Source organism: Macaca thibetana, chromosome 15 (assembly GCF_024542745.1).
Source record: "Macaca thibetana thibetana isolate TM-01 chromosome 15, ASM2454274v1, whole genome shotgun sequence".
In the NCBI taxonomy this organism is placed as follows: Eukaryota; Metazoa; Chordata; class Mammalia; order Primates; family Cercopithecidae; genus Macaca; species Macaca thibetana.
Window position 1 is genome coordinate 80,902,093 of NC_065592.1, and position 22,414 is coordinate 80,924,506.

The following is a 22,414-nucleotide window of genomic DNA, read 5'->3' on the forward strand; positions in this document are numbered from 1 at the left end:
TGAGAACGCTCTGCCTTGTGTTATTTATGATGGCTGTTCCCTCTGCCTGAAATGCTTTTCCTTCCGACATCTGCATGACTTGTCTCCTTACTTCTCGGTAAGGGTGTCCCTGGCCACCTGATATAAAATAGCCCTCACATGCAGGTACTTCTTACCTCCCTACCCTGCTTTGCTTTCTCCATGGCATTTATCCTCATCTTACATATATGTATATATATTTATCTATATATATTTGTTTATTCTATTTTATTGTCTGTTTCCACCCAGTTGAATGGAAGCACCAGGAGGCTGGGACTTTGTCAGATTAGTTCCCTGTAGCCCCAGTGCACCTGGTATGTGGTAAATGCCCAATGTAGTTTTGCCAAATTATTGCAATATTGACCATTAATTACTTTGGAATATCTCAGCCCAATTATATCACACAAGAAGCTGAAATATTCTGTATTCAGGATGAATGTTTGTGCTATCATCGGGTTTCCTCCTATGACTGAGGTTTTGAATAAAATAAATGCCATTTTTAAGGTCCCTGCAATATGCAGGCTCCATTCTAGAAACATCCTTTATCTTATTCATCGTTCCAGTGGCCCCATGGCAGAATTATCCTGCTTTTGCAGGAAAGGAAACTGAGTCAGGGAGCAATTCAGATTCATGGAGTGGGTAGTTTCTGGACTGGAGGTTCAAACTAAGTCTTTCTTATAACAAAATCCATGTTGCCCATGTTAACGTTGAAGGCCCAGAAGAGAATTTCTTTTTACTTGTGCTTGAGTCCAAGACTACCTCTGGAGCCTCAGTTCAGTGTTATTGAGAGGCTTTTTCCTCATATCAATCAATTCTATGATTCTCTGACACCAACTGGGTGCAACGATTCAAGTCAGTTCTGATGTTATCTGGATTTAGCCCAGACCCCACAGGTTAAGGGCTCAGTTTCACAAGATTGCTCCTAGTAGGAATGCCAGCTGCAAATAGGGTGCACAGGCTACCCACATTTTTGCCTTGCCAACTACAAATTTAGAGTTTTCTACAACCCCCCTTCAGATTTAATAATTCACTAGAATGACCCACTGACCTCAGGAAAGTGCTTTGCTTAGCATTACTGGTTCATTATAAAGGCTAGAACCCAGGACAGCCAAATGGAAGAAATGCATAGGACCAGGTGTGGAGAAGGAGTATGGAGCTTCCTTCCATGCCCTCTCTGAGTAAGACACCCTCCAGCACCTTGATGTGTTCACCAGCCTGGAAGCTCTTCAAACCCTGTTGAAGGGTTCTTATGGAGGTTTCACTAGGTAATTACGGTTGATTAAATCATTGACCCTTGATGGTTGAATTTGGTCTCCAGCCCTGCTCCCCTCCCTGTAGGTCACGGGGTGGGGCTGAATGTTACAGCCCTGTAGCCACCTGTTTGGTTCCTCTGGCAGCCAGCCCTCCACCTGAAACTATGTTGGGGCTCACCAAGAGTCCCTCATTAGCATAAAGTCTGCTGTGGCTGAAATAATAACAAAGGACACTCCTATCATTCAGGAAGTTCCAAAAGTTTTAGGAGCTCTGTGCCAGAAATTGAGGACAAACACCAAATGTATTTGTTATTCCACACTGTTAAGAGAAATTTAGCCTAAAGCTGCCTCCTTACATAATTTAAGTTCGGCCTAAAGGTTTTTCCATGCATAGTGAACTATGACCTAACTGGATGTGTAAACAGACTGAACAGACTATAACCTACTCTTGTGACAAGTAGCTGAGTCTCAGCCAATCACAGCGGCTGAGTTTCAGCCAATTACAGGCAGCCACTTTTTCAAAATGTGTTCAAATAAGGCGAAAACTGAGCTGTAACCAATCCAGCTGTTTCTGGACCTCACTTCTGCTTTCAGTACTTCACTTTTCTCTTTCTGTTCATAAATGTTATCTGACCTCGTGGCAGCTCCAAGTTGCTCTGAACCTATCTGGTTCTGAAGGCTGCCTGATTCAAGAATCGTTCTTTGCTCAGTTAAACTCTTAAATTTGTTTAAGGTTTTTCCTTTAACAACAGTTATAAAAGTGAACAGTGCCTTAAAAACAACCCGTTTTCTGTACTAATTTTGAATTAGCAATGAATAGGATTTAGAAACATTGTGGAAATAATATTCTAAATAAATATTGGATATCTTTTCTAGTTCATAGGGGATCTAGAGTGAGTAGTCAAAAACTTGGAGAATAAATTAGAAATGAATATAATACACATGATGTGAAAGAGAAACAGAATGGAGTTCAGAAGTGACACAAATCCTCATTCACTTAGCCATGTACTTTCACGACAAGATAAAGATTTTTGTATATGTGTGTACATGCATGTGTGTATGAGAGCATGATTTTGGGACCATACCAGGTATATGTGATTTAAAGAGCTAAAAGTTGTGCCTCGGTCCTGGTTTTGGGTCAACTTTGGATTACAGTTTATAGCCCCCCAAACCCTGAAAAAAATTGTATCTCCTCTCCTTACTTTCCCATATGTAGTTAAAAATGAAAACAAATTCAGCTTTAAAAATAAATAAAAACATTGTTATTTAAGAAGAAAACCTGAGCAAGGATATATTAATAGCCATATGTATGAGGGAAAACATGAGGAAATACCTCATTTTATTTTTCTCCTCAGAATTTGGTCGGTATTGCTGCACTTTGGAGCTATGGGGGAGGGCAAAGTGTTGAAGAGAGAGTTTAGAAGAGAAACACTTGGTGAAGAGTTGGGCTCTAACCTCTAGGACCAAGTTAAGGAGCTGGCTCTTTCCGCTTTAGACGAGAGGCGTGACTTGGAGGTCTTCAGGAATATAAGGAATAATGTGAGGCTGGGAAAGAGGACCAGCTGTTCTCCATAACTAATGAATATGTAATTTGAGGAAATAAACTCAAGCTGAACTGGAAGAGATTCAGGTTGACTGTTAGAACAATTTCTCAACTGTCAAGCCTCCTGCCCAATTAGGATGGCTGGTTTGTGCTTTTCTAAGTCTCTTTGCCTACATGTATTCAAATAATTTTAAAACAGGGGCAAGAGTAGAAAGTATTGAGCAGGATAATGTCTCAAAGTAAGTGTCAGTCTTAAAATTTTAGTTCCGTAATTATAATTTTTTTTTTTTTTTAAAGAAGAAACAAGTTCTGGTCAGGTGGGTTAGATTTCCCTCTAGCGGTGTAGAAAGGAATTAAGGAATTTAATATGGCTGTATTTTCATAACTGGCTCTTGGAGGGGAATTAAACTTGGAAAGATGCAAAGATGTATAGGTTTTTTTCTATTTCTACTTAGATGAGTACTTTCTGAAAAGGCAAACAAAACGCCGGGGCAAACAGTCCTTCTTTTCCTCCCTTAGATATTGAAATCTGGACTCATACTCTGCCATTACTACATATTGTTTTCCCTGGAGCTGAGAACACCCCTGGGAGGGTTGGTCATCTGATGGCATGTGAAAAACTCCCTTGGTTAGGAATCTGGGAGATTCCGCCAGGGCCTAGTGTCTATCGTAGACCAGGATTTTTTAGAGTTTTTATGACTATAAGCCTTTTTCTTGGCCAAACATTATGATCAGATCTCCTTTCAAGGTACTGAGTATGCGAAGCCCTGTGCCACACTACACACAGTCTGGGACTTGTGGGAAACTATGGACTGCCACCATGAACCACTCATGTTAATCCCAAAGACAGAGCCCATCTCATATGTCCCTTCGTGGCAATATATACAAAAGAGGCCCTTAATTCCAAATCTTGCAAGAATATCGGCATCGCCAGCTTATCCTGAGAACCAGTGGTCTTAAGAACAGAACACTAAAGAACCAAAAGGCATGCCTTGATCCTGGCTTTGGGTCAAGTTTGGTTTACAGTTGAGAAAGCCTGAACTCTTAAAAAAAATTATATCTCCTCCCTACTTTCTTATATGTTGTTTAAAATAAAAAACAAAATTAGCTTTAAAAATAAATATAAGGAAACCTAAAAACATTTTGATTTTTTCCTTATGATGCTATTCTAATTTCTAAAATATTAAATATCAGCTTCTTACCAAAACATCTTTTGTTTTGGTGCCGGTTTTACCATGTCTAAAGCACATGCTTAACCAGCTATTGGTTAACCCAGCGATGTTTATATCCACAAATCACCGAGTCTTGCTGGATCTTGTTTACTCAGCCTGAAAAAGGAGCATGAATGAATTTGCAGCAGTCACACAAGTCCAGAGGTCACTGGTCATCACTTCTCTTGCCAGATGAATGGGTTTGACAAGCTGTGTCCAGCACAATCTGCCTTTCCCAGCAGCCTTTTTGTTCCAGCCCAGATGCACAGCACAATCACGTTTCCATGCCTTTCAGGAGAAAGCTACCCAGGTCTCATGAACTGGTGGTGACTCCGGTTTTCTTTGAAGTGGTGTCCTTCCTTGGTGTACAGTAAATCATTTGCTTTGCTTATATAATAAATAAGAGTGTATCTTAACAAATGGGGACTGACAGTGAACCTGGAGGTTGGCTGTGGCCTTCAGAAGGAAGCTCTGGACTAGTGTGTGCAATTAGCCAGCATCTGGAGGCAGCTTTGCCTGGGCTTCCCACCATGGTCATGCTTCATTCACATGCAGAATACAGGATCTGAGCTGTCAAGGGGAGAATGTGGCTGTTTTTGCTCTCCTGTCTACTCTTGGCTGATTTTAAGTTCGATGCCCTAATCCCAGAATGAGAACTCCTGTTCCAGATGCAGGTGAGGGAGTTTCCCATCCCTTGTTTTTGACTCCCAGGAATGCTGGCAGGCCTGACAAACTCCAGGGAGGAGCATCTCAATGCCAGAATGCTTAAGCCTTGGGCAGGTGGGAAAGCCGTTAGAGGTTTGTACAATTTTGGCGTCGTGTTTGTGTTTTTGGTTTTATTTTTGAGCATTTTTGTTGGTACAAATCATCACATGAGGCATACTTTGGCAGGCTGGGCCTGTGTACTATACCGTCATGATATGAGATGGAAGGTAGATGAGGCTGAGAGAGTGGCTTAAAATGTAGACTTCATTATTATTCAGGTATGGGGAGGCCCACAGATGTTGAGATGACTGATCGTTTGTTACTCACAGTTCCCAAGAGGAGGGAGCACAACACGCCACACAGGGCCACACAGGTAAGCGCCAGGGTCAGACAGGAGGCAGAATGAGCAAAGGGAAAATGTGGGTGAAGCCTTTTTGGGGATTCTGTGGGAAAGGCAAGGTAAAGCATGGTGAGCAGGTTTAGGATTAGCTTGTTTGAATAATTTCAGCAGGCTCTGGGGCATAGGGACTGTCCCTAATTGCCTGGTACCTAGCCTTGGGGTGGTTAGGGCAGAGAAATAGTGGCCCAAGTTTGAGAGCCCTGTGTGGGCTGAGAAAGGAAGTGTCTGGTTTGCATCTGAAAGGTAAGCTCCAGGGTGTGCTGTTTGCTGTCTCTAAGAATTAGCTAACCCTGGGAAGAACAAAACCTTCCAGAGTCAGCCAGGCCCTAAGATGTCAAAGCATTAGAATGAAAACACCAGCTTAACAGCCAGAGGAAAAGACAAAACCACTGTCACTTTCTCAGGTGGCTAAAATTGTTAGGCAGCAGCCCAAGAAGATTTTGGTTTTTTCGCATACCATCAAGGCTGGATGGCCTCTGATACAAACGTTGGGCTTTGAAATCAACTATTTTTGTTTTGAGTCCTAGTTCTGCCATTTTCCAGTTTTGTGATCTTGGGCAACCTAATTTCTCCATCAGTCAAATTGAGATAGATATACTTCTTATTTTATATTGCTGTAATGATTAAATCAGGTAATTCATATATGTAAAGAGTTTTGCACAATGCCTGTGTAAATCAAAGAAAACAACCAAGATGAGCCTTAATCATTTTAGAGTTTTATTTTGCCAGGGTTAAAGGTCATGGCCTGTGACACAGCCTCAGGAGGTCCTGAGAACATGTGCCCAAGGTGGTTGGCTTATACTTGGTTTCATACATTTTAGGGAGATAGAAGTTACAGGCAAAGACACAAGCAACACATGTAAAGCATACATTGGCTTGGCCCAGAAAAGCAGGACATGTCAAAGAAGGGGAGGCTTTCAGGTCATAGGTGGATTCAAAGATTTTCTGATTGGCAATTGGTTGAAAAAGTTAAGCTTTGTCAGAAGAGGTAAAGTCAGTATAAACAAATGTTTGAGTTAAGATAAAGTTGTGGAAGCTGAGGTTCTTGTTATGTAGATGAAGCCTCTAAGTAGCAGGCTTCAGAGAGAATAGATGGTAAATATCTCTTATTAGACCTCAAAGGGTGTCAGACTCTCCAGAAAAGATCTAGCAAGGGACAGGGATTCTCTACAGAAGGCAGATTTCCCCCACAAAAGATGGCTTTGTAGAACCATTCCAAATTATGTCCAAGAAATATATTCTGGGGTAAAATGCTTTGATTTCCTTCAGTGCCTGTTATCTGTCATCTGATGCTGTATCAGGGTCAGGTTGGAATTTGGTATCTTATTGCTGCAAAGAGTCTGTTCTGTCAGTCCTAGAATCTCTAACTGTCAACACCTAAGCTCCAGAGAGGAGGATATATTGAGGCATATGCTATCCCCTTTTCCTGTCACAGCCTGGACTAGTTTTCGGGATCCTTTTGGCCGATAATGGGGGGCAGGGAGATGTCCAGTCAGTTAGTTTGGGGCTTAGAATTATATTTTTGGTTTATACCTGACATGTGAATAAATGTTCAATAAATGTTTATTGTCATTAATGTTATTGTTTCTGCCTTTTTTTTTTTTTTTTTTTTTTTTTTTTTTAGATGGAGTCTCACTCTGTCCCAGGCTGGAGTGCAGTGGTGCAGTCTCAGCTCACTGCAACCTCCACCTCCCAGGTTCAAGCAATTCTCCTGCCTCAGCCTCCCGAGTAGCTAGGACTACAGGCATGTGTCACCATGCCTGGCTAATTTTTGTATTTTTAGTAGAGAAGGGGTTTCACCACCATTATTTTTATTAATAATGGTGTTGACTGGTTTTCTTATCACACGTGGATAAAAGATTCCCAGATTACTTAGCAATTTGTTTTATATTGCAATTGACTTGTCCTTTTCCCTCCAAATTATCATCTCAGAGAGCAAACTGGATCCATGAGAAATGTCCCAAGACAACTGACAGCTTCTAAAAACCTAGGTCTTCTCTGAGAGCTCCCAGGGCTCTCATGACATGGCATTTTAGATGTACCATGCTTTGTCAGAAGGTTCAAGGATGAAGTGGAGTTTCTCTACTTGTCTCTCCATTCGTGGAACAAATTCACTACCTTCCTGGCTTGGAGTAAGAGGTAGTAAGTAGGGGTTGTTCAATGATTTCATTTCATCCAAATAATGTGCAATCCATTGGTTGTTCCAAGCTCTTTTACCAGAGAGAAAAGGCTTGAACACTGCAGTGGGTGTGTGATGAAAGGCAGGTTCATTGAAGAAAGGACCCCTGAAGTTTCTTGACTAGCCAGGAAGCATGTGCTCTCTGGCTTCAAGGGGTTAAACAGAAAAATTGGTTCCTTGGAGTAGGAGTCAAGTTTTTTTCTGAATAGTCCCAGAGAGTAAATAGTTTAGGCTTTGCTAGCTGTATTAGTTTGCTAGGGATGATGTAACAAAGTACCACAAACTGGGTGGCTTACAAAACAAGACTTGTTTCTCATTCTGGAGGTTAGAAGTCTGAGGTGAGTGTGTTGACAGAGCTGGTTCCCTCTGAGGGCTGTGAGCGAAGGATCTGTTGATCTGTTCCAGGCCTCTCTTTTTGGCTTATAGATGACTGTCTTTTCCCTGTGTCTCTTCATATCATCTTCCTTCTTGTGTGTCTCTGGGTCCAAATTTCCACTTTTAATAAGAACGCCTGTCATGTTGGATTACAGCCCACCCTAATGATCTCATTTTAACACGAGTACCTCTGTAAAGGCCCCATCTTAAAATAATGTCACATTCTGAGCTATTAGCAATTAGACCTCAACATATGCACTTATGGAAGACAAATTCAACCCGTAACATTAATCGTATGGTCTGTGTTACAACTTCTCAACTGCCACTGTTGCACAAAAGCAGTCACAGGTAATACATAAATGCATTAGTGAAGCTATATTCTAATAAAACTATAGGCACTGTAATTGACTTAAGATAATTTTAACATGTCACAAAATCTTTTTTTTTTCCCCAACCGTTAAACATAAAAACCATTTTTATGGCTGCACCAAAACCAGGTGGTGGCCTGGGTTTGGCCTAAGGACTATAATTTGTTGACCCTTGCCTTATAGGTTTCTGAATATGACACATTATTCACAATTTCTGATTACATTCAGTACAGCATGCATCAACATGAGTTTGGCTAAGCCATCCACACTGTAAAATTTAAAATTACATTTGTATTTGTGTATATTTGTATATATAGATGAATTGTAAAGTTTTAGGGGAAAAAATATCAAATCTCTCTGGAAATCTCCAGCATTAGGCTTCTGAGATTGAACTCCATAGCTTTTGATTGCAGCCAAACATGAAAGGGAAACGATTGTATTTGTGAAATCAAATTCCTTTTTCAGGTCTTTTGTTTCTTGTCAAAAGGGTTCTTCGTTTTTCTTTTTAAAGCAATTGCTTACACATGATTTTCAGAAGAGCAGCACTATGTCAGAAGAAAAGGGGAAAACATTAATGGATAAATGGGATGAAGAAAGAAAGTATAAATATGAGCCCTGGTGAATTCTTACAAAGAATGGGAAGCAAACACGTGACATTTCAGTAGTCACCCCAAGCCAGGGAGTGCTGTGACATTGCATACCCGTGTGAATGGGGCTTCTGGGAGCTGGTAACAATGTACTAGTGCATTTCAGTCACATTAACAATGATCCTCAAACCCAGTCTCCAAGGAATCTCACCCCATTTCCCTAGGAAGTAGCAATTGTGTTGTTTTTGTTCTGTTTCTTTGCTTTTAATTATATTCTTGGGAATTACAGTCAGGACAGTCGGTGTGGTGTCTAACAAAAGCTAAGAGACTTTGATGATATACTAAGATTTCCCAGTTTTACATTTTACACTGTCTTTGACCATGTAAGTGTTTCTATATTGTTGAATCAAGCCGCTGGCTCTGACTCATATCAACCCATGTTTTTCAGAATTTACAGTCATTATGAATTTGCTTTCCTTTTAATGGATAAGAGTCGATAAAAAGTTTAAAAGAAAGTACGTTTACCCTGTTATTAACAGTGCTTTATACTTTTGCTACACTAAGGGTCGTTCTTGGACCATCCACATCACCTGGTTGCTGCTTAGAAATGCAGAATCTCTGGCCCCAGCCCAGATCTACTTATTCAGATCCTGCATTTTAACAAGCTCCTGAGGTGGTTCATGTGCACATTGAAGTTTGAGAAGTCCTAACGCTGGGCGTGGTGGCATTAGCCTACAGAGTGCCATCTACTCAGGAGGCTGAGGTGGGGAGGATCCCTTGTGCTTAGGAGTTGAAGACCAGCATGGGCAACTGAAGGAGGCCCTGTCTCTAAAAAAAGAAAACGGATGCTGGCTGCGATGGCTTATACCTCCAATCCCAGCACTTTGGGAGGCTGAGGTGGGTGAATCACCTGAGGTCAAGAGTTCGAGAACAGCCTGGCCAACATGGTGAAACCCCTTCTCTACTAAAAATATACAAATTAGCCAGGCATGGTGGCAGGTGCCTGTAATCCCAGCTACTTAGAAGGCTGAAGCAGGAGAATTGCTTGAACCTGGGAGGCAGCGGAGGTTACGGTGAACCAACATTGCACCACTGCACTCCAACTTGGGTGACAGAGTGAGACTCCGTCTCAAAAAAAAAAAAAAAAAAAAAAAAAAAAAACGGCGAAAAATAAAAGTGTGAGAAGTCCTGTGATGGATGACCTTTGGGATCCTTATTTCCACCTCTGCTTAGCAGGCTTGACATTGTCTCCAGACCAGATAAACCCTCTAAGGCCAAACCAAATAGGATGCATTTATAGGGGTGCCTGGCCTCTATTTCTTCCTCATTTAAGAAAATCATAAAACATGCAGAAAATAACCCAGACAAATGTGCCAAGATCCTTAAAGACTTGTTCCTGCTTCTCAGGTCAATTAACAAAAAAAGAAACAAGAAAATCTGTTTCAATTTGCATCTCCGTAGAAACCCTTCCTCAATATCAACTCAGCAGTGTTAGACTGTTTTCTTCACACAATTATACTAGTTGAGCTGAGAGATTCAAAATAAACGTGGATGAATTAAAGAAAGTTCTAATTTGATTTTGCCAAGGCACAAAGCCTTGCTAAAATTGTGGGTAGACAGTCTAGCACAACTTCAATTACTAGGAAAAGGTCAATTATTTAAAACACTTTAAATATGTTAGGTTAAATGGCAGCAGAGTCTAAAGGCAAAGGCCGTAAAAGAGCATGTTCCTTTGTCAAAATTGCATTCATAAAGTGTGCATTAACCATCCATTAATTTCACTAATAGTCTTTCTATTGTGGGGAAGAGTCTCTCCTCGTTTACAGGGCTCATTTCCATGTTTTTAGTGCCTGGTGTTAATGACTGTCCCACTACTGCCTCCTCCATAAGACTCAGGTGGCCCTCGTGGCAGAAGTTCTCTTCTAGTTTGCTTCTGCTACTCACCTCAACTCTGCCACTCTGCTTTGCTCAATGTGGAAGTCTTTGCTAACTTCTTTGGAATCTGATACACCCTTAAGGAATGTGTTTCAAAAGCTGTGATGTCCGTTCCTTCTCTTGTCAACATTGTCTTATGCAACTGCAATCTGATTGTATTCTCTCTGGCTCGATATATAGGGCATGGTGCACACAAAGATGCAGGCAAGCTTTCCTCCACTGGGTGTGTCACTGACCCTCTCGCTGACACAGATGTTGCCTCTGAGTTGAGTGGCTTTCTCACTCCAAGAGCTGGGAACACCTCAACATTCTTAATCTCTTTTTATCTTTTATCAAAAAGATAACATGAACTTTATTTTATGGGCAAATAAACATAAGCTAGAAGGGTTGTTGACTATCTACCAAAGGTCAGCTTATTGGGACTGGTATGCAGGTCCACTTACTTGTAGCCTTCTTTTTTATTAATAGCAAGTCAGGCTTATGGCTTCGATGATGATAGTGGTAATAATAATAGTGTTAATAGTGTTCATCAGGACATATCAGTGCTCGCCCTGTATGGGGGCTAGGCAGAATGCTATGTGTTTTGTGTGTGTTATATCTCATTCTCACCACAATCCAATGCTATAGGTAGTCATGCTATCCATCCATGTTTTACAAATAAGAAAACTTTGGCCCTGAGAATTTGAACAATCTACTGTTTCTAAACAGTGTCACTGGTATTTGAACCTACATTTGGGCCTCAGAGTCCAAGACCTTAACTAAGGTCCTTATTATGTGCCTTCAAAAAATATGGGGTGCTCACCCACCTATGAAAAGTAAATTGGAGTAGACCAGCGTTCCCATCTTCAATCTGGCACAGTTAATGCACCTTAATCTGTCCTCTAAGAATGTTGTCAGAGGCGGTCCTCAAGCCCCACAATTCCAGACTAGTAGGAAGTGTGGTCTCTCTTTCAGTCCTCCTATTCCCTTTTATGTCCCCAAATCCTTTCCCAAGGGCTAGTCCTTTCTTATAAGGCTGTACCCTCTGGAAGCTGGAGAATGCCACTGTGCTACTTTGTAACTAGTTACCTCAAGTAGGCTGTGGGGTGGCAGTTGTGGGAAGTACAGAGAGACTGTGAACTCCTCTCCCAGAGAAGCAGCATCACCACCCTGGGGTGAACCTCACCATGGGTAGGTCTGAAAGGAGGTAGTGGGGTGAGCCTCCACCATCCGGCCACTGAAGGACCCTGCCTGGGCCTTGGCAACCCCTCAACATGGGAGGGGAGAGAGCACACACTCTCAGGGCTCCACTCAGCCAGGAGTTCTCCTTGCCAAAGTGGGCCTGGAGTCTCAGCCTCTTTGCTTTGGTGATGTCTTCGCACAGCTGCTTTGCCAGCTCTGGTGTGCTCCTAGGAGGGCTGGGTTGAGTGGAGACAGTTCCTGGATTTTGTGTTTATATAGTTGTGTGTGTGTGTATTGTGTTGTGTTGTGTTGTGTTTTTAAGATGGGATTTCGCTCTTGTTGCCCAGGCTGGAGTGCAGTGGCGCAATCTTGGCTCACTGCAACCTCCGCCTCCCAGATTCAAACGATTCTCCTACCTCAGCTTCCCGAGTAGCTGGGACTATAGGCATGCACCACCACGCCAGGCTAATTTTTTTTTTTTTTTTTTTTGGTAGAGACGGAGTTTATCCATGTTGGTCAGACTGGCCTTGAATTCCCGACTTCAGGTGATCCGCCCCACTCGGCCTCCCAAAGTGCTGGGATTACAGGCATGAGCCACGGTGCCTGGCCTAGTTCTCTGTTGTAGTCATGAGCAGTTCAGTCCATGCTGAGAGTTTGCATCTCAGGGCATAGGCATCATAGGGGACGTGGAGGACTGCAGTACTTTTTCTCCCCAAATGGTTGCTGGGCTCCTTATGCAAATCTGCCAGCCCTCCACAGTAGTCTTCAAGGCCCTCATAATACAAAAATCTCTACTTCAGAAAAAGAGAAAATTTAAATTAGAATGCCCCAGATTCCTGGATATGTTACTATCCAGGTAAAATTTATACTTACTAATGTTAAAATTATTTCACTGCCTCTAGTCCACTATTGCTTGTTCAGTGGTAGCAAATTCAGTCGCCCACCAAAACAGGCAGTAAGTCCTAGATTGGAGCCATTTTAAGACAATAGAGCATGGTGGGCACGCTGGTGATGCTCAGCTGTCTTTAATTATTGCTTTGTTAATATGTGAGCTCAAGGTTGCCAGGTTTTCTGATTTTAAAAGAAGCAAGATATCTGGATTTTCAAATGAAATTTGATTTTTAAATATTGGCAGGAAAATGATTACAAAACAACACAATTTCCATATGAAGGACTTCTAACTTTTAGTAGTGGTGGATTAGGTGATTCAAACTAACCTTCCCTCTGAAAAGAGCTCAAAGAAATACATTAAAGCATCTTATTAAAAGCATGGTTGACCAATGACCTAATAAAACAATAACAAGAACAGGAAAAGGGTTGGCACTCAGGGAAGTGAGCCAAAGCTCTTTCTGTCCTAGGGAGTTTGTCTATCTAGGAGAGGTACTAAAGAAGAGGTGCTTTTGATGACTGCACAGGGTAAAGGTGACAGGCATCAGGTCCAGGTAGAGGAGGACTGGTCTATTACAGTCTGCCTCTGCTACCCAGGAGACTAACCAAAGAGGCAGCAAAAAGGCAGACCTGTGTGGCATTTTCAAGTGGTTAGTTAAGTACACACCAAAGGCAGAGATCCTGGCATAACAACCCCTGCTCTCGGTTGTAAACTTAAAGAAGACCATTCCAAAGGTGGTATACAGACTGTACTCCAGAGGAGTATAAATCCATGGCTCTGATATTCTGGCTCCCTAGGGAGTCTCATGAAATGAAATTAAGGAAACAAACAATATTCTAGGTCTCCAGTTATTTCTATAAGCAATTTTTCAAACAAAATGGGCACCAAACAGTAAAAGATTATAAAGCACTTGGATACACAAAGCAACATGTACCAGAATCAACAGAAACAACATACCACAGAAAAAGACCTATAGATACTGGAATTTATTCAATACACACTGTAAAATAGTTGTTTTCACTATGTTCCTGGAAATAATGCACTGAACGTAAAAACATCAACAAATAACTGAAAACTATAAAAAGATATCAAGATGTTGAAATTAAAGAGCTGAGAAAGATAACCAAAGTTAAGAACATAAATGGATTTAACAGCAGCTGAAGAATATAAGTGAACTTAAAATATTTCAGAAGAGACTATGCATCTGATTTTTCAGTTCAGTCCTTATGATTTGCAGAACAAATATAAGATTGCTGCCTTTAGACAATGAAAGATCATATTCAGAAAAATACAGAATAGAGGGTAAGAGACACACAGGATACAGTGAGAAGTGCTAACATAATTTAGTTGGAGTCTCCAAAGAGGAGAGAGAGACTTGGATACAACAACACTGGAAAAAATGATAGGTGAAGAGTTCCCAGAACCAAGAAGGAGGTCAGTCCACTGGTTCTAGAAAGCTAAGCAGGATATATAAAAATAAATTCACATCTAGACACATCAGGCTAAAATTGCAGAAAATCAAAGGCAAAGAAGCAATAGTTTGACAACTAATTTTTCTATATCAACACTAAAAATAAGGAGACTGACAGCTTAGAATTCTTAATCTAGTGAAACTTTCCTTCTAAAATGAAAGCAAAATAAAGACATCTTCAGATAAAAGCTGAGAGAATATCTACACAAAAAGAAATTCTCAAGGATATTCTTCAGGAAGAAGGAAAATTATCCCAGATGAATATTTGGAATAAAATGCAGCAGGGAATAAAAGAAATGTTAAAAATAGGAGTTGGTATAAATGAACATTGTCTGTATAAAACATTAATAATAATGTCTTGTGCTGAAATATGTATATTAATATGATGGAGAATTAAATTATACAACCACAATAACTAAACACCATGAGAATAATTGCAGTTAAAGTAAGGTGTTTGAATATATTGGAAGAAAATAAAGGTATAGATAAATATTAGACTTTGATAGGTCAAGGATTCAGGTTGTGGTTTCTAGGTAACCATTAAAAAAAAAAGAAGAAAATTACATAACTTCTTAAGAGAGGAAAACATAGGAACTTTAAAAAATCAAGAAAGAAAAACAGCTAGGTCAAGTAAAAAGCACATAAGGTGGTGAATTTAAACTTGAATTTATTGGTTATTACTTTCAATATAAGTGAACTAACTGCTGTAGGAAACAGACAATGTCATGGTGGCTCATACCTGTAATCTCAGCACTTTCAGAGGCCAAGGTGGTAGGATTGCTTAAGCCCAGGAGTTTGAGACCAGCCTGGGCAACATAAGGAGACCTTGTCTTTACAAAAAGTAAATATATAAAATTAGCCAAGTGTGATGGTGTGCACTTGTAGTCCTAGCTAATTAGGAGGCTGAGGTGAGAGGATTGCTCAAGCCTGGGAAATTGACGATGCAATGAACCATGATCATACCACCACACTCCAGCTTGAGTGACAGAGTGAGACCCTTTCTTAAAAAAAAAAAAGATAACTATAGGCTCCTTATAAAAGATGCATCTTATATATAAAAATACAGAAAATTTGAAAGTTAAAAGATGGAAAAAGATATATACAAATAATAACCTAAAAACTAGCTCTATTATTTCAGATAAAATAGACTTTAAGGTCAAAAGCATTGCTAAAGATAAAGAGAGACTCTTCAAACTGATAAGAGTTAAATCTCCTAGGAAGACACAGCAATTTTAAATTTATAAAGGAAAAAGAGGGAGAGAGAGATGAAAATGTAAGAAGAAAATAAATCCACAATTGCCCTTGAGTATTTTAACACCCCTCTCAGTAATTATTAGAATAAGTAGACAGCAATTAGTAAAAACATAGCATATTTAAATGACTTAGTTAACACACCTGATGTAATAGACATATCTAGATACTACACCATGCAACATCAACTCAATGTGTAAATTCTTTTCATGCCACAGAGGACACGTATGAAAATTACCTATATGCTGAGGAATGAAAGAATACAGAGTATTATAAGGGCAACTGAATTCGAAAGTGAAAACAAAATTGACACAAAAAAAAGCATTTGATAAAATGTATCATCTCTTCATGATAAAAATTCTGTGAATGGGAATCAAAGGGAAGCCCTTTAATATCATAAAAGGTGTTGCTAAAGAAAAAGACTGGACTAGGCGCTATGTGCTGACAGTATGCTAACAAGGGAGAATGACTTGATGGGTCCATTTAGAACTCAGATAGGCTTTGTCTTCAGAAGGACAAGCATCCGTTTTACATATAATTAGAGTATGTTAAATTTTTTGCATTTCCCTGTGATTGTTATATTTCACAATCCTTAAAAAGGTAATTGTCAAATAGTGTGCCTGGAAACAGGGAAACTTTTGGCATTAAGACAAATATATTTTTAAACTTTCAGAAAATGAAAACATTTCCCTCAGTATAAGGGCAATCTGGGGTAGTGAGATACAGGCTAGCTTTGAGGTTAAAATCACAGTACTGAGTGGGTTCAGAGCTCAGCTTTGCCACTTGTTTGCCGTGTGACTGCACAAGTGATGTAATGCCTCCAAGCCTCGGTTTCCTCATCTGTAAAATGAGAATAATACCACCTACCTCATAGACTATTTAGAGATTAATTCAATGCATGACTTTGGAATAGTGCTTGGCACATTTTGGGTACTCAGTGCCAGCTATTAAAAAATTGCTAAAGAATCAAAACTTAGAATCCAAGGCACAAACTATATAAAATGGCAATGAGGACTGAGAACACTGACCAAAGGGAGGAAAATGGAGAATGGAGAGAGTCCTTTGAGTAACAAACTGGAGAGGCAATGGCCCTTTGGTTTTTTTAACCTCTAGTTTCAATCTTGAAGTTTTATTTCTGCTAACCATTTGGTAAGGGCAGAGGAGATCCTAGTTTCCCTTTAAACTAGCAAGTGTATTCCATTTGAAAGAAACCTGGAAGCTTAGTGTGGATATACCCAATGAATAGAAATGTGAAGACATGAGAGGGAGGGATGGGGATCTGATCTTTTCAATGTTTTGGTGGCAGAAGGTGAGGGGAGAGGTGGATAGAAAGAAAGAAGAGAGGAACAGGGAAACCGTGGCCAGGGAAACAGTCCTAACAATTCAAACTGTCAACTCTTGCAGGTGGGTTTGTAGTATTCAGCAGCACAAAGGGCTCAGAGATGGTGCTAAAGCCTCTCAGCTGCTCCCACAGACAGTGGCCAGTGCTCTTGCTGTCTCCCTTTCTCCATCCCCACAGGGCATGGAGCCAATTAGAGTTCACATTTGAATAAAAATATCAGGCCTGGCACTGTGACTCACACCTGTAACCCCAGCACTTTGGGAGGCCGAGACAGGTGGATCACCTGAGGTCTGGAGATCAAGGCCGGCCTGGCCCACATGGAGAAATCCTGTCTTTACTAAAAATACAAAAATTAGCTGGGTGTGGTGGTGTGCACCTATAATCCCAGCTACTCAGGAGGCTGAGGCAGTAGAATTGCTGGAACCCAGGAGGCAGAGGTTGCAGTGAGCCAAGATCATGCCACTGCACTCCAGCCTGGGTGACAGAGTGAGACTCTGTCTCCAAAAAAATCAGCCTCATTGCTCTTCTATCTTATTTTGGATTCGCACTCTAAATGCCTTCACCTCCTAAAGTCCCAAAGCAATTGCAAACATGGGGAGGGTGGTGGAGAAGGAGGCCAAGCCTCCCTGGTCTATCAGGTTTCTGTCAGGCAGGTCACTGCGTTCCCAAAATGCTAGCTTAGTTTCACTTTGATGAGCCTCTTTGGGAGTATTTAATCTATTTCTGTCTTGGAATAGCTTTTTTCCTCCTCAGAAGAGAACTTTTGAGACGGGCTATTTTCCTGAAATTGACAAGATAGATTGATTCTCTCAGGGTTGGGCTCTATATCCAGATTTATCTATAGTCATTTTTCATATTGTCTAATTTGGCTAATTTTAGGTCCATTCGGGATCAAGAGAGACAAGTAGGTTTATGACATGAAAAGGGGATTAAAGTTAGGATGGGGGTTGTATGTATTATAATAAGGATCAACATGTCTGCAATGTTTAGTATTTTCATTTAATTTTATTAGCAAAAATGTCTTTGACTTCATTTTCAGTGATAATTTCTATTCTGTAGGCTTCCAAAATGGATTTAAAATAGCTAGTCATCTTTGTTACCTAGAACCTGGGCTACTGTAAACACACAGCATTAAGCCTTTAGGGTAAAATAGCATTTAGGGTACTTCTGTGCAGATTAGGAAAAGGTGCCCCCCCATAGGTAAGCACAGGACAAGGGACTGGGGGGCAGCCTCCCAGAAGAGGCAGACCTTTGCCAGGACTCCTGCTGGGCTAGAGGAGCGTGGGATGAATTCCCGCTCCCCCTCCCTGGCATCCTGGTGGGCAGGGGTTCTTATAACGTAGCCTTGTACTTGGCTCTTTCTGTTACATTGCATGGATGTTGAGGATTTGAAGGGCAATGTAATCAGAACTTGTCTCCAACACTGAGTTGTATTGGAAATGAAGCCAGAGGGTGACTCCAGGTTTATCATCATAACAGGTAGGAATTGTTCCATGACTTTTGGGATGTGAGGGATGTCACATTGCTGTATCGTACAAATCAAACAATTTCTAGCTCACCACCCCCTATTTGAATAGACAAGAAGCTCAGTAGTGATCATTTGGGGCTCCCTCCCCTTTTCCAGATCGTAGAAGACAGTCCAGAGGGATGGAAGGCACAGGAGGCCTCATGCTGCCCTGGGGAAGAGAGTGGGTCTCTGTGGTTGCCATTGCAATGGGGTTCGTAGCTACTCAGCCATGATTGTTGACACCCCGCCCACCTGTCTGCTGTGCTGCTTTGGGCATGGGCATAGAGTTTTTTCCCTGGTGGTCCTTGCCACTACCCGCAGGCAATCCTCCTCCTAGTGCCTCCTTTCCTCTTTAGCGGCACTGCATCCAAGGAGACTCAGCTTCACACCATTTCCAGAATGCACAATCCTTTTCCCTTCACCACATTCCTGGATTGAGCAGCTTTCTTTTTCTTTCACCTCTGGAATTATTAACCCACCACCCCAGCCCCTTCTTCACATTAGCATTCAGTGGCTCAGCTGGAACCATCCAAGTGCCTATTAAGCCTTCCCAGGCAGGTAATGAGGAGCACAAAGGCCTGGACCCTCAGTCAGATTGATGGGGAGGCACATGGGGGATGGGTGGCTAGCTTCATCTCTTCCTCGTAAATCGGGATGAATCTTCTGGATGAAGGGAGTACAAAGAGCAAGGTGGTTTCTCAGTAGATCACCCCAGCGCCTTCAACACCTAATGACTCGCTTTTGACAGAATATTCCAAACCCACCAATTATTATTTTGAGCATCTCCTCGGGCAAGATACGTATTGTGAAGGAAACAAAGACTTTTAAGAAAATTTTATCTCCCAGTAGCTTAGACTTCAGTTGAAATGTGATGAAGGAAGAGAAAACTCCCCAGCAAATTCCTATAATTCAAGAAAAAACAAACAAACACAGGAATTAGTAGAGAGGGGTCCAGGGAATGGCGAGGTCCTACTTGGGTGGGGGAGGGGTGTTCAGAGAGATTTCATGCAGGAGGCCTTGAGGGAGGGTGAGATTTTAAAATCATTCTAAACTCGAACAATGCATAAAAAAGTACAAGAGAGAAAGTGGGAGCAGGGGCTGCTTCTGACTGGGAGATCACAGCTTAATGGGGGCGGGCAGATGGGAGAAGGAGCAGGAAGGGGATTGGGGAGGAGGAGCGGAGATGAAGGGTGTACTCATTTCCTGTGGCTGCTGTAACAGATTACACAGACTGGGTGGTTGGAAACAACAGAAAGGTGTTCTGTCATGCTCAGGAGGCCAGGAGTGTGAAACCAAGGACTGGGCAGGGCTACACTCCCTTTGGAGGCCCTAGGAGAGAATGCCTCCCTTACCTGTTGCAGCTTCTGGGGGCTGCAGGCACTGCTGCCTCTGCCTGCGCCTTCACATGGTCTTCTCCTCTCTCTGGGTGTATTTGATCTCCCTCTGACTCTCTCTTATAAGAATAATTTGAATTGCATGTAGGGCTCACCAGAATAATCCAGGATAATGTTCTCATTGCAAGTTCCTTAACCACATCTGCAAAACCCCTGTTTTTCCCCAAATAAGGTAATATTTATAGAGTTGGGGAAGTAGGACCTGATATCTTTAGGGGACCATTATTCTGCCTACCACAGAGGGTGAAATCTAAATGTCCAGAGCCTGACAGCCAGGCTGAGGGGCTGACCACAGCCTTGGTGAAGCCATCTGAGCCTTTTACATCAGGCACTCACATGAACAAGTCTCCTGTGAAAAGAAGCTCTCTCTGATGAGACTGAGAACAGACAGCAGATTCATGCAAGCTGGAGATGGTGGGGCACTGTGTTAAGGAAACAGTGGGGATGAGAATGAGAAGTAGATGGGGAGAAATAGAATCAGAGGGTTTGGCAACTGCTTGGATGTACAGGAGAGGGAGAAGGACCCACCAAGGAATACTTCCAGCTAAGCAGATGGAGAGCTCAGAGGGATGTGCTCCTAGCAGGAAAGAGAAGGTGGCACCATGGACTGGCACGGTGAGGAAGTTAATTTTGGTTTGCAAGATGTTACGTTTCATAAGAAAAAAAGCTTTTTGGTTAGTTGGTGGTAGAAAACTGGACCATGATGATACCTCAAAACAATCTAAGAGAAATACACTTTGGATGTTTATCTTATTAATTGTGGTTTTATTTTAATTTGCTTAAAATTTTTGATTTTAATATGCAAAAAGATCTAAGTTAGCTCAAGAAAGCCAAGAGTGGGGTCTGTCACATGGCCACATCTCAGAGACTAGACCTGGAGTACAGTTACCACTTCAGGACTTCCTAGTGGGAGGTAGTGGGTCTTTAGAGATCACTGGGAATCATGCCATTGTTTTCTCTCTACCAACTCCTTTATTATTTCCTTCTGCTCTTTTTAATTCTTCTCCTGGTTTCACCCTGCTTTCTTATCATTTTTTGTCATCTTTCTCAGAGTCTCTGCTTTCTCATAATCCAGGGTTACCATGGAGTCTTATGCCTTCGTGGTTAATTCATTATAACCTCGTGATTTAGTTTCCACTACTAACTGTCCGTTCTTTCATTACTTACAGTTCAAATCCCTGAGGATAATAATCCGCTAGGCTAGGTGAACTTTTTGCCCCAGGCTGTATTGTAGATTGCTAGCCAGCCTCTGGATTGGCTACCTGTAGATCAGATGGCCACTTCTGGTCCAATCAGCTGCAGCCAAGGGTTGGGATCATGTGATGCAAACAATGCAGCCTGGGATTTGGCTGGAGCAAAGCATTTGACAGGCACAATAATTAGCATACCTTAGAGCAGTGGTCCTCAGAATGTGGCTCCTGGACCAACAGCATCCTGGGAAGCTGTTGGAAATGTCAGCCCTTGGGCCCCAACCTAGACCCCTTGAATCAGACACTCAGGACGAGGGGTGCTGCAGTTTACACTTTAACAGACCCACCAGGGGATACTGGTGCATGTTCAAGTTTAAGAACCACTGCCTTAGACTATGCAAACAGCATATTGACTGAAAATGAATGTTTGCATAAAATCCAGAGAGAAAGCCTGGCATTCAGGTTTAGCAGGTTTTAAACAAAGTGGGAGTGTTGTTAGTTGATCCTAGGGATCAGGAGAAAGTAGCATTTGTTATAAATCTCTATTTTATGGATGCCACAATGTCAGTGTTTTCTGTTGTTGGATGACCTGCATTCTCTGGTTTGTACTGACTGCCCCAAAAGATGAACTATGGTAATTATCGTCATCCACACCTATTCACTCTCCACCCATGGCTCCACTCCTTCCCCGACTGTACAAATGCACATTCCTCATAGAGACCAGCCCAGCACTAGGTTCCCTCCAAAAATTCTGACAAATCTTGCTTGATAAGTGATTATGATTCTGGTTAGGGTATTGTTTTCCTCCAAATATCAGTTAACTATTTACTTTGAGTCTTGTAACATTCAGATCATTTACATCCCTCCAGTCTATTGCTTGTCCCAGGCTAAGAAGTTCAGTTTGTTAGGTTTTTCTTTTTTTTTAATGAATCTAATTTACATGAAAGTGGATTATAACAATGACATAAAGCAAAACAGAAGATGGGAGAGAAAGTAAAAAGAGAAACTCTCTGTGCCTTTCCAGGGAGTATGAACAAGTTAAAACCTAATCTAGGATTTATGTGGGCTACGATTAATGTGAGGTTAACTGGGTGCAAAATTTAAGTGGGTGTGGATGCCAAAATACTCAGTAATCCAGATAAATATTGTAGTGCAATTAAAATCAAAAGCAAACGTCCAGAAAACCTTGCAAGGTGGCAGAAGATGCCATCTTGAAAGGATGCGTGACCTGCTTGGTTTGGAGCAAGATAAGCAGTCACTGCTTCCTACCCTTGACTGTAGAAAAAATATGTTAGGTACTCTAAAAAACACTGGAATTAGAAAAACAATGCTATACTCTAACATAATTATTAAAGTCGCTATTAATTTATTTCTTTTATTCACAAAGGGTCATTTTGGAGTTTCCAGGACATTCACATAACCCACATAACTGAGAACACCTCTTCTCCCACTGTCTGCCTGGTTTTGGTCAGGGAGGAAGACTGGTCAATCCTATCCAGCTCCTCATCTGATATGGGACTCATCTGGTCCAACAGGGTGGTGAGCCCACGATTTCCCTGCTCCTCCCCATTCAGTGCATATTGTCTTTCTCTCTTTATCCTTGTCACTCTCAGATCTTATATGCAGAATTGTATT

General features: G+C 41.5%; 1 protein-coding gene across 2 annotated transcripts in view; it reads left to right on the forward strand.

The window, feature by feature from the left end:
- Positions 1–22,414, forward strand: part of PGM5 (phosphoglucomutase 5) — a 180,145-nt gene that overhangs the window by 151,795 nt on the left and 5,936 nt on the right. The window contains exon 12 of one of the 2 annotated variants that reach the window (XM_050761744.1): positions 6,755–19,569. The exons of the other annotated variant lie outside the window; for it this stretch is intronic. Within the exon in view, the coding sequence (XP_050617701.1) occupies positions 6,755–6,862 (108 nt within the window). The 3' untranslated portion in view covers positions 6,863–19,569. Of the gene's footprint in view, positions 1–6,754; positions 19,570–22,414 lie in introns of those variants that run through there. 2 annotated transcript variants of the gene reach the window in all.